Source organism: Molossus molossus, unplaced genomic scaffold, assembly GCF_014108415.1.
Source record: "Molossus molossus isolate mMolMol1 unplaced genomic scaffold, mMolMol1.p scaffold_m16_p_22, whole genome shotgun sequence".
Classification (NCBI taxonomy): Eukaryota; Metazoa; Chordata; class Mammalia; order Chiroptera; family Molossidae; genus Molossus; species Molossus molossus.
The window spans coordinates 678045-690416 of record NW_023425358.1 but is presented as its reverse complement, the minus strand read 5'-3'; the positions used below and the strand labels follow the sequence as shown (position 1 = coordinate 690416).

Below are 12372 nucleotides of genomic sequence, written 5' to 3'. Positions count from 1 at the left end.
CATGTGTATAAAAAAAGCTATATGACAGAGGCGGCACTACAGATCAGTGGTGAATATCAATATGGGGAGGGGGACAAACCCTTAGATATCTATTTGACACTATACATAAACATAGATTCCAGGTAGATCAAAGACATAAATGTGAAATACTTCAAGGAAAAAAAAAAAAAAAAAAAAACCCAGGAGATTATCTGAAGTGATCTTTGGAGAGAAAAATATTTTTTTTTTTAATAAAATAAGTAAGAATAAGCCATAGAGGATTGATACATTTGATATTAAAATTTTAAAACTTCTCTTAAAAATACAAAATGAAAAAAAAAAACAGATTGAAAAGCTACAGAGAAGAAATTGCACGTTGACAAAGGACTATAAAATCTTACTTTATATTTAATAGATATATAAAATATAATAAGTAGACACCAAGGATACACATCAAATTTTTGTCAGTGATTACTTCTTGGAGTAAGGAATAGGACTGAGAATAAAGAAGACACTCCAATTTTATCTGTAATACTTTTTCTTTTAATTAAAAAATAAACTTGAAGAGTAAAATATTAACAATGATAAGTTCTAAACAGTGAGAACACGAGTGTTTTGTTATTCGCAGTACTTTTTAGGATTAAAGAAAAATATTCTAAAAAGCAAACAAAACAAAAAGATACAACTGGACCCTTGCCCTTGCCAAAACAAAAGTTAAGACAGACACTAAGGAGAATACCCCTCAAGACCATGACTTGGGAGGGCTGGCTCTATTCCCTATTTCCTTTGCAGGTACATTCAGATTCTGGTACAAAATTCCAATCAAGATTAGGAAGGCAGCCCATCTTCTGCTGGGCTGGGAAAGTGGCAAGAAGTCAAAATAGGGCCCAAGGTAATTGAATGACAAAGGCTGTGAGCAGGGGAAGCTAGCATTTCAGGGGCTCCTGGGCTTGGAGGAGAAAGCCCCTTTTGTTTCCCAGAGCCTCCAGCTGAATGAGGACTGCTGTGTCAGGCCCTTGTCAGAGGATGATGGAGCCTGGCAACATGGAGAGCCCCAGGAGACTCTTGTCCTATGTCGGAATGTTTCTTCACAACAGCAGGCCCTCTGTCTGGAAGGAGTATGAGGTAACGGACACAGCACACTAGGGTTTCTCCAGCATCCCAGACAAAATAAGCCTTCACTGGGGTGGTGTCCAAATACAGACTGCTGCCCTACTCTAACAATAACAGGAAGATACAATCAGCTCTATTTAGAAAGCCATTAGTGTCGAGCAGGAAGAAAACATACTCTCCATATTTTATAAAGCATACCACTGATGACTACCAAATAATCACTGGACAAATGCCTAACATAATCCTTGACATAACAAGTGAGAATTTCCCAGGGCACAGATCAAGGAATCCTGGGGACCAAAGGAGAGTAAAGCCAAGAGAAGTCTTCAGAAACGTGTCCTGGTCCTGCCGTCTCTCTAACAACAGCACTTATTCCTATCGAGCGACTGTTCAGGGAGCTGTGCCTCTCATCCTTCCTGCTTAGGAAAAACAAAGTTTAAAGTCTGAACAGTCACCCCAAATCAATGAATTTACTTTCCCCCACTGTCCTCAAAAACAAAAATAAACCACTGAATCCCAAAAGATACACGACACTTTGATTTAAAGAAGAAAAGTTACACAATTTTTCTTTTTCTTGTTTTCTCTCTTTGAAACTATAACTGGGTATTAGTGAAGTACTAAATAAGCAATTTAAATTCAAACTCTCAGAGGAAATTAAGAGATACAGCGAACATAAAAGAAAAGAAAAACTGATAAATACAGGCAATGTAGATAGACATCTGACAAAGGGCAGGGCAAAAATAATAAACATGTATACTTGAACAGGTACCAGATTCACAAACGTGAAGTTTCTTCCTTTCTAAATGACATTTCCTACCCAATGAGAAACCAGGGCTCTAAGTGTCAGGAGCAGCAGAACTTCTCAATGTATCCTGAGAGGATGACTTGGGATCCTGGCGCCATCTGCTCTCCCGCGGGAGCCTCTGGAGAGACACGCCACCTCCAGCGCGACCTCCAGTACACAGGCCGCCTTAACGGAAGATGCCCTTGGGAGCGAGGTCACTGGGTCTCTGTCAGCTTCTCCTTCTAAATGCAAACCAAAATCTGCCAATGTGACTTCGCCACTGAAACCTTTTGATGACTTTCCACTGCCTCCAAAAAACCCTGGTCTCGCCCTGGCTGGTTTGGCTCAGTGGTTGGAAGCGCCTGCCGCCAGACCAGGGAGTCCTGGGTTCGGTTTCCGCTAAGGGCACGTGCCTTGGTTGCAGTTTGTCCCCAGCCCTGGTTGGGGTCTCATGGGTGGCAACCACTCGATGTGTCTCTGTCATGTCGATGTTTCTCTCTCTCTCTCTTCCTCCCTCTCTCCCTCCCACTCTAGCTGAAGATAAATGCAAAGATGTCCTAAGGTGAGAATAAAAAAAACAAAAACCCCCAAAATCCTAGTCTCCTGGTATGTCACCAAGGCCTTTGGTGGCCTGCCCTGCCCTCTCCCTCCCTCCCCAGAATGACCTGCCACACTCCCCACGGAGTCACACAGAACAAGTGCAGTTCGCTACACACATGAAGAGTTACTTCCCACTTCCGTGCTCTGCTTCCCACGTGCTCAAAGCTGCCTGGTGCTCTCTCCCACCGTCACCAATCGACTCCTTCCCCAGGCAGCACCCCCAGCAGACTGCGCTCCAGACCACCACGTGCCAGGACAGTGCAACCTTGGCTCTTGAATCTCATTGTTCCAGAAGGCTGTTCAAGAAACGATTTGTTCAAAACCAAATCATTTGTTCCCATTAGAAATAATGTAAATTGAATTAATCCGTTTCAGACCCCAAATGATTCCGTTTTAACCTTCCTCAGCTGCCTGTGATAGCTGCCTCATGAGCACGTTCACCCCCTTAGCAATGTCAGCACCCCTGGTGGCCCCGATGCTTTAAAACTATGCTGATCGTAGACTTCGGCATGCCATACTCAGTAGCCAGATCAGACACGTGGCCACTGCTATCATACTTTGCAGCTATTTCTTTTTTGAGCTCTATCATTTTTCTCAAAATTTTCCTTTTCACTTCATTGCTATCACTAAACTTGTTAGTACCCATGGTGACTTACTATACTTATTTAATAACAATAAGCAGCAACAAAAGCAAAAACAATAACAAAAAATACAGCACAATTTCCTGAGATGTTAACAATGCAAGGTGTGGTAAACTGACTCAGACACATTCTCTCATTTTTCGCCCGAGAGACACTGGTCATACAGGCATCAGCAGGAAAAAGTTGTGAGGTTGAGAACCGAAGTTTTATGACAACTGAGATTATTTTTCCACGAACAACTTGGTCAAGAATAGATTGATCCAGATGGGAGATGATCAAGACCGCAGGTTTGACTGGAAATACCCGGTGAAACACTATGTACAATACATGAAGCTAAGTTTACATTCACTGTTATTTTGTATTAGCTTCATACACTATACATAGTGTTCCACCAGGTATTTCCAGTACCCACCTGGTACCACACAAAGATATTACAATATAACTGACTATATCTTGGTGACTATATTGTAACTAAAAATTTGTACTTCTTAATCCCTTCACCTTTTTCACCCAGTCTCCTAACCTGCCTCCACTCTGGCAACCATCAGTTTGTTCTCTGGATCTCTGAGTCTGTTTCTGTTTTGTTGTTCATTTATGTTATTCTTTAGATGCCATATATAAGTAAATCATATGGTATTTGTCTTTCTATGACTGACTTATTTCACTTAGTATAATAATCTCTAGGTCCATCCATGCTGTCACAAATGGTAAAATTTCCTTCTTTTTAGTGGCCGAGTAGTATTCCATTGCATATGTGTACCACTTCTTTATCCTATCATCTACTGATGGGCACTTGGGTTGTTTCCATATCTTGGATACTGTAAATAATGTTGCAATAAACATGAGGGTGTATGTATTCTTTCCAATTAATGCTTTGAGTTTCTTCAGATATATACTCAAAAGTGGAATCACTGGGTTATAAGGCAGCTCTATTTTTAATTTTTTGAGGAAACACCATACTGTTTTCCACAGTGACTGAACCAATCTGCATTCCCACTAACAATGCACAAAGGTTCCCTTTTCTTAACATCCTCGCCATCACCTGTTTGTTGATTTATTGAACCATTCTGGCAGGTGTGAGGTGGTACCTCATTGTGGTTTTAATTTGCATCTCTCTGAAGATTATTGATGTTGAGCAACTTTTTATATGTCTAATTGGCCATTTGTATGTCCTTATTTAAGAAATGTCTATTCAGGTCCTCTGCCCATTTTTTAAATTGAATTGTTTGGTATTTTAGTAATGAGTTCTTTATAAATTTTGGATATTAAACCCTTATCAGATTAATCACTGGCAAATATCTTCTCCCAATCAGACGGTTGTCTTTTTCGTTTCCGTGATGATTTCTTTTGCTGTGCAAAAACTTTTTAGTTTGATGTAGTCCCATTTGTGTATTTATTTGGGGAGGGTCCCCTGCCAAAGGAGATATATCATAAAAAAATATTGATTTTGTTCTTGTAGTTTAAGAGAAATGTCAGAGATTTTACTGCCTATGTTTTCTTCTAGGATTCTTATGGTTTCGAGTCTTATATTTATGTCTTTAATCCATTTTGAGTATGTTTTTTTATATGGTGTTAGAAGGTGGTTTAATTTTTTCCCATGCATCTGTCCAAATTTCTCAGCATCATTTATTGAATAGACTTTCTTTACACCACCTTTGTCCATATTAATTGACCATATAGGTGTGTGTTTACTTCCGGGCTCTCTTTTCTTTTCCATTAATCTGTATATCTGTTTTTATGCCAGTACCATGATGTTTTGATTACTACAGCCTTGTAGTACACTTTGATATCAGGTAGGGCGATACCTCCAACTTTGTTCTTCTTTCTCAAGATTTCCAGTTATTCGTGGTCTTTAGTGGTTTCATATAAAATTTTAAATTATTTGTTCTAGTTCTGTGAAAAACACCATTGATATTCGATTACAAATTCCATTGAATTTATAAATTACTTTGGGTAGTCTGGACATTTTAATAATGTTAATTCTTTCTATCCATGAGGACAGTATATGCTGCCATTTATTTGTATCTTCTTCAATTTCTTACTATATTATCTAATTATCTGAGCACAGGTCTTTTACCTCCTTAAATTTATTTCTACGTACTATATTTTTTTAAGTCAACTGTAAATGGGATTCTTAGTTTCCCTTTCTTATAGTTCATTATTGATGTATAAAAATGCAACCAATTTCTCAATATTTTGTATCCTGCTACTTGACTCATTTATTAGTTCTTGTAGTTTTTCTGGTGGAATCTTTAGAGTTCTCTCTATACAGTACCATGTAATCTGCAAATAGTAAGTTGTACCTCTTCCTTTCCAATTTGGATTCCTTTTACTTCTTCTTGTCTGATGGCTGTGATTAGCACTTCCAATACTATGTTGACTTGGTCCATACCTTAAGGAAAATGCTTTTAGTTTTTCCCCATTGAATATGTTGCTTTAAAGTCTATTTTTGTCTGATATAAGCATTGCTACTCCAGCTTTTTTGTTTTAACTTGCAATATTTAATCCATTTACATTGAAAGTGATTATTGATAGGTACACATGTATTGCGATTTTATTCCTTATCATTATGTTCCTCTTTTTTCTTATTTTTTTCCCCTTTATTGATTATATATAGAGAGAAAGTGAGAGGGAGAGATGGAAACATTGATGAGAGAGAACATCGAGTGGCCGCCTCCTGCATGCCCGCACTGGGGATGAGGCCCACAACCTGGGCATGTGTCCTGACCGGGAATCAAACCGGCAACCTCCTGGTGCATAGGTCAACGCTCAACCACTGAGACACGCCAGGTGGACTCCTATTGTTATTTATAAAGAAGTTTCTTTAACTTTTCTTGTAGTACTGGTTTGGTGGTAATAAACTCCTTTAGCTTTTTCCTGTCTGAGAAGATTTTGTGTGTTTTTTGTTTTTTAACTTTAACTTTTTCTAATGTGTTTTTATTTATTTTCTTAGAGAGAGAAAGGGAGAGAGAGATAGAAACATCAATGTGAGACAGAAACATTGACTGGTTGCCTCCTGCATGCCTCTTCCTGGGAATTGAGCCTGCAACCCTGGCATGTGCCCCAACTGGGAATCAAACCAGGACCTCTCAGTCCATGGGACAACACTTAATCCACTGAGACACACTGGCCAGGCTGGGAAGTTCTTTTTTTCTTTCAATTTTAAATAACAGCCTTGCTCTGTAGTCTTAGTTATAGGTCCTTTCTTTCCATCACTTTGAATGTTTCATGCCAATCCCTTCTGGCCTGAAATGTTTCTGTTGAGAAACAAGCTGACAGTCTAGGAGCTCCTTTGTAGACAACGTTTTTTCTCGGGGCTCTTTGTGCTTCCTGGACTTGTGTCTTTTCTTTACCAGATTAGAGAAGTTTTAGTCGTTATTTCTTCAAACAGTTTCTCTATCCCTTGCTCTCTCTCCTTCTGGTACCCCGGTGATGTGGATATTGTTATATTTCATGTTGTCCCAGAGGTCCCTTAAAGTATCCTCATTAAAAAATTTTTTTTCATCTTTTTGCTTCTCTGATTGGGTGTTTTCTGCTGCCTTGTCTTTCAAATCACTGATTTGATCCTCTGCTTCATCTAATCTGCTGCTCATGCCTTCCAGCTTAGTTTTCATTTCAGATGCTGTTCTTCATTTCTGACTGGTTCTTTTTTGTGGTTTCTATGTCCTTTTATATGCTTACTATATCTTTATTTTAATTTATTTTGTTGATCCTCACCAAGGATTTTTAGAAAGAGGGGAAGGGAGGAGAAAAGGGATGGGGAAAGGGAGGGGAAGAAACATCGATGTGAAAGAGACACATTGATTGGTTGCGTCCTGCATGCACCCCAGAAAAAGTGGACCCCAAGAAGAATTAGCCCCAGTAGGGTCTGTTGCCTGCCGAGATCTCCCTGTAGGTGTTACACTTGTGAAGCTAATTGGGTCATGCTCTAATGTGGTACCAAGCCTGGGGATGGGTCAGTAAAAGGGCCAAGGCACATAGAGATACCTGTGGACCACCTGTTAGGCTTAGTCACTGAAGGAGCCACTGACAATATGCAAGTTGTGTGAGGTAGGTTCTCAGCGAGTCATCAGGTGGGAGTGAGTGATGTTCACCAGGTTGATACAGATTCAATCCTGGTGCCAATGCTGGGTCTGAGACCACTCAGCCAAAGTCCCAGGGTACACCAAGGCCAGATGCCACCACCTGAAGCCTTCAGACCTTTGTGGTCTCAGGGAGATTTCAGGATAAGGTCAGTAGAATTCATGAAGCTAAAACAGACCAAGATTGGGTTGTGGAGGAAGGGATCTGGACAGGAATGGTGATGCCAGAATGGGCATGTGGTGGGCGATGAGTGGGTGGGGACATGAACCTCCTTAGAGCCTTCCATTAAAGTCTGTAGCATAGGCCTAGGCTGACTGCAGCCAGCCAGCCAGAAAACTCTTGTGCAGGAACCAAGCTTGGCAGGGTGGGGCCACCGGCAGTCAGGAGTATGAAGCCAGTGCATCCACCCAGAATGACGTGCATGGAAGCAGAGTGCTTGACCCAGGAAAGATGGTGCCTGTGAGCCATGTGGGAGAGGGACTCAGCACCGGGACAATGGCAGCTGTCTCCCTAGCCCTTTCCTAAAAGACACACAGCCCAATCTCTCCTTGAATAACTCCATCTGCTGGAGCACACGGTGAGGGGCCGTGAATAAGATTTTGTGTGCTGGTGCTTTAAGAAGGCACCTGGTTTTCTAACAGACTCCAATCTCACCCTGGCCGACAAAATCCCTGCTGATTTTCACAGCTAGATATTATGTGGGCTCCTCTTCCCAGCATTAGTTGTCTTGGATTGGAAGGCCAGAGTGAGGATGAGACCTGCTACTCCTCAGGGGGACCTTTGCAGATGAGCTATTCCTCCCAATTCTCAACCTTATGGGTGTCTGCCCTTCCTCCCAGTCTCAATGTGGCTTCTTCTGTAAATCCTTGGTTATGAGACTTCTCTTCAGCTAGTTTTCAGTTGGTTATTAGACTGACTGTTCTCTCATTTAGTTACAATTACAGTTTGGGACTGGGGGGAGTGAATATGCCTTCCACCTGCTCTGCCGCTGTCTTGGATCTTCAGAGGGTAAGTAAAATGGCCTGACTGCATGCAGCTAATCAAGCCCAGAGAGCTCAGGATCAGGATAAATGGGTTATTTAATTTCAGGGAAAGTAAAATGTGTTTTCATTTATATAAGAACATATGAAAGCAGGTAAAAATAAATTCTTTAAATGTAACTGTGGGGGAAAGATGTATGTATAGATGTTGGGTAATCAACGTATCAGAGTATAACAGATGATCTTTGATGAATTTTTCCTATTTAGGGAAAAGTTCCAAGATCTACCTCACTGCAAAGCCAAAGTGGAGCAGAGAGCTGATAATCCCTCTCCCTATCTCTTGAGAAACAGATTGTGAGCAAATGCCTTGAAGAGAGCTCACTAATCGGTCAGATGCATAATTTTGACCCTGAGAGAATGAAGCAAAGGTCAGTGTGAGATTACTGTCATTACTTAGGGAGAAAGTCAAAATCCATGACAGAGCTGCAGGTGTCCAGTGGTAAAGTCCAGCACTGCAGTGTCCAGATGAGACAGGGCCAGCAGTGATATATAAAACAAACCATGAGTTGAAACCTTGGCTATCCTTGCCTCCCTCGGTTCCTGTCTAAGCCAAGTCCACAGCCTGCCTGACAATCCTTGTAGTTTCTCAGTATCCTTCCAATAAATTATTCCATTGATTAAAGATGATTTCTAAGACCTTTATTCAAGAACAGAGACTAGTACAGAGACATAAATGTCCTTTAGGATACTTAATGTCATCAGGGACAGAGAACACTACTTCTTGCAGCAGACTGGAAGTAAGCAAACTATAATGGAAGACTGCCTCAAAGTTAGAATATTTACTTCTTTCATTAATGTTAGTTGAATCAAATGAAGCTATAGATATGAGACCATTTTTTTACCTAAAAAAAAAAAAATTTCTACACAGTGTAACCTAATATTTCTGGGCTGCATTAAAAGGCATGGCAATATCTATTTCTATCTACCTGGCCATTCTTAGCTAATTTTAAAAGGTTACCTTCTATTGTTTTTCCTTTATTGAATTTATTGGGGTGACACTGGTCAACCAAGCACACAGATGTCAGGTGCACAGGCCCACACACAGCATCAGTACACTGCACTGCGTACACCGCCCCAAGCTAAGTCTCCTTCCATCACTATTTAACCCGCCCCATACCTGTGCCATCTCCCCTTCCTCCCCGCCGCCCGGCAGTCACACTGTCATCTGCATTCATGAGTTTCTTCCTTAACCCCTCCACCTCCCCACCAGACCCCAACAGCCTCGCCCTGACAGCTGTCAGCCCACTCTCTGTCTAGGAGTCTGCCTCTATTTCGCTTATTAGTTCAGCTGTATTAAAAGGCATGGTAATATCTATTTCTCTCTAACTGGCTATTCCTAGCTAATTTTATTTTACTTTATTTATTTAATCCTGGTTATTCTTAGCTAATTTTATGTATTTATTTAAATCCCCATCTGACGATTTTTTTTTTTTCCATTTTAGAGACGGAGAAACATGATGTGAGAAACATTGACTGGTCGCCTCCTTTATGCGCCCCTTCCAGGGACTGAGCCCACAACCTAGGTGTGTGCCCTGACTGGGAATCCAACCAGCACACTTTTGGTGTAGGGATTACACCCAACCAAATGAACCAACTGGCAAAGGCTTCACTAATTTTAAAAGGTTACCTTTTAAATCCTTACTTAATTTGTCTCATATTTTTTAAATGCTTAGGCTTTGTAATTCTATTAATGATGTGACAAAATATTTTTGTTCAGCACTTATTGAGCTGTACAGAATGCTGACCTATTTAAATAATAGAGAACTTTGTAAAAAGTGGATTAATTTGAATCACAGAAATTTCTAACCAGAAAGATCAAGTGATTTGACACCTTCAGTCCTAATCTGTATCGTTTGTCTGAAACTCCTCATGTTAAATAGGACTCACATGATTCTTAGTCATTAAGAAAAGTATACAACTTCCGGGTAACTGAATGTAGTTACCAACACCTAGAAACCTGTTTGGGGAATTTTATATATGTATATTACCTATATCCTACCTGTCTCATTTCCTTTTATATTTAAACAGTACTAAAGGTAGTTCATCACTAACAATATATATTAACTCTTCATATACTTAAAGGTACTTACTACTTTAGCCCTCAGCATTTCTCTTCATACTCAGTCACACTACATTCCTGTAACATTTCCAGAAGTCTGTTTCCAGCCCTTTCCTCATATTCTCAAAACCTAGCACACATTTGCCAGACCTTCTGAACTGCAGGACTCAGCTGCCGAGAGCAGACGCAGTGCAGGGAAAGCCCGTGGCTCAGGGGAAACGTGCCCGCAGGAGGGGCCAGACAGCAGCCGATGGCTGGAGGATGGAGTGGGAATGCTAGACGCAGTCAAAGACTTACCCAGGGCAGGTGGAAGAAATACACTGTGGAAAATGAGATAAAGTTGGTTTGCTAATGTGTTTGTTTTTAATCTATCACCAATATCCTCTAAGAGGGTCCAATGATAAATTACTAGATTTTGCTCTACCAAGATGGTTTTAGATGGTCTCAGAGAACTCGCTGACTGACGAGGGACTTTACCTGCACGGCACTTCCTCCTGCGGAACCTGCACATGATAACGAATGAAGAACCTCTCGGAGTCTTCTCGCTCGTCCTCGGTAACAACACTGCCATTGAGTTTGGAAACTGATGGCAATCTGTAAGTAAATACAAAATAAGAACATGTTAGCTATTACAAATATTTAGCTTTGGAAATAAAATTATTGGTTTGAGGCTCAGTCTTACTCCCTTGAAAGGACACCTTTGATACAGCTCTGCTTGTGAACAGTCACGACAGAAACTAAAGTGGTATGAAATAGAAGGACCAATAGTTAGTTTCATTTTTGGATGAGACACTGACCTTTTATAATCATAACTCACTTTTCAAAATAGGATTCTAGGTGGCACTGTCCAACTGAAACATAATGCAAGCCACACATGTAATCTGCACTGTCTAGCAGCCATATTTTAAAAAGAAGTCACACATGGCTAGTGGTACCAAATTGGACAGCATAAGTCTATAGACTAGTCAGTACAATGTGGTTATATAACTTCAGGATTTACTTTATTAAATTTACAAAAGAACTATGTAAAAAATAAAATACACAATAAAAACATAGCAAGACTTCTTCTGAGAAGAAAAGTGTGCTAAACTTATTTCTCCAGTGAAATATTAATGTGCATGCCCACAGCTGGACAGCAGTGAAGACCTGCTAGGTGTCAGGTGGCCAGAAAGACCACCAACCACCCTGTTTAATAATCACTCTCTTTGACAGAACCTTAAAGCCTACTGTTCCCTTTTCAAAACCACTGTGTGCAGCACACAAAGAGTACAAACCAAAGTCCCATGGCCTTTCACAGCTTAGCTGAGTGTCAGTGCTGCTAACGGCACATGCAGAAATAAACACCCACGGATCGTTTCAGTAGCCTCTGGGCCTCGAGACAGGGAAGCCAGGGGTCAAAGGAAGACAATACAGTCATCATATCTAAGTTGATTATATAATAAGAAGAAAATGCAGTTGCTGTTCTCTTATGTTTTACACTTAATGAAACAGCCTGATTTTGGGGTATTAACACTTAATTTTTTTTGTTTTTTATCCTCATCTGAGGACATTTTTCCATTTTCTACTCAGATAGAGCGGGAAGGAGAGAGAGGAAGAGAGAGAAACATCGATGTGAAAGGGTCACATCGAGTGCCCGCCACCCACACAACCCAACCAGGGCCAGGGACAAACTGCAGCCAAGGTACATGCCCTTAGCGGGAACCGAACCCGGGTCTCTGTGGACCGCAGGCTGACGCTCTAACCGCTGAGCCAAACCGGCCAGGGCGGGGGTATTAACACTTTAAATGACCACTATGTTTTGTGTTGTTTTTTTTAAATTAATTTTTGTTACAGATGTTTCTCCTTTTTCCTCTATTGACACCTTCCTCCCCATCCTGCCCCACCCCACCACTGTCCCCAGAATTGTTTTCTACGTCCATGATTACGCATACATGCATGTAAGTTCTGTGGTTTATCTCTCCCCTCCCCCTGCTTGTCCCCCTCTCCTGAGGTTTGTCAATCTGTACCCTACTTCTATGTCTCTGGGTCTGTTTTGTTCATCAGCTTGTTTTGTTCATTATATTCCACAAATAA

General features: G+C 40.9%; 1 protein-coding gene across 6 annotated transcripts in view; it reads right to left on the bottom strand.

Moving 5' to 3' along the window:
• The window catches only part of TBCEL (tubulin folding cofactor E like), a 68705-nt gene that overhangs the window by 23279 nt on the left and 33054 nt on the right, over positions 1-12372 (bottom strand). For 5 of the 6 annotated variants that reach the window (XM_036276163.1, XM_036276160.1, XM_036276165.1 and 2 more), the window contains one exon: positions 10777-10893. In XM_036276163.1, coding sequence (XP_036132056.1) covers positions 10777-10893 — 117 coding nt within the window. Of the gene's footprint in view, positions 1-10414; positions 10620-10776; positions 10894-12372 lie in introns of those variants that run through there. The other variant, XM_036276164.1, reaches the window with a different exon arrangement.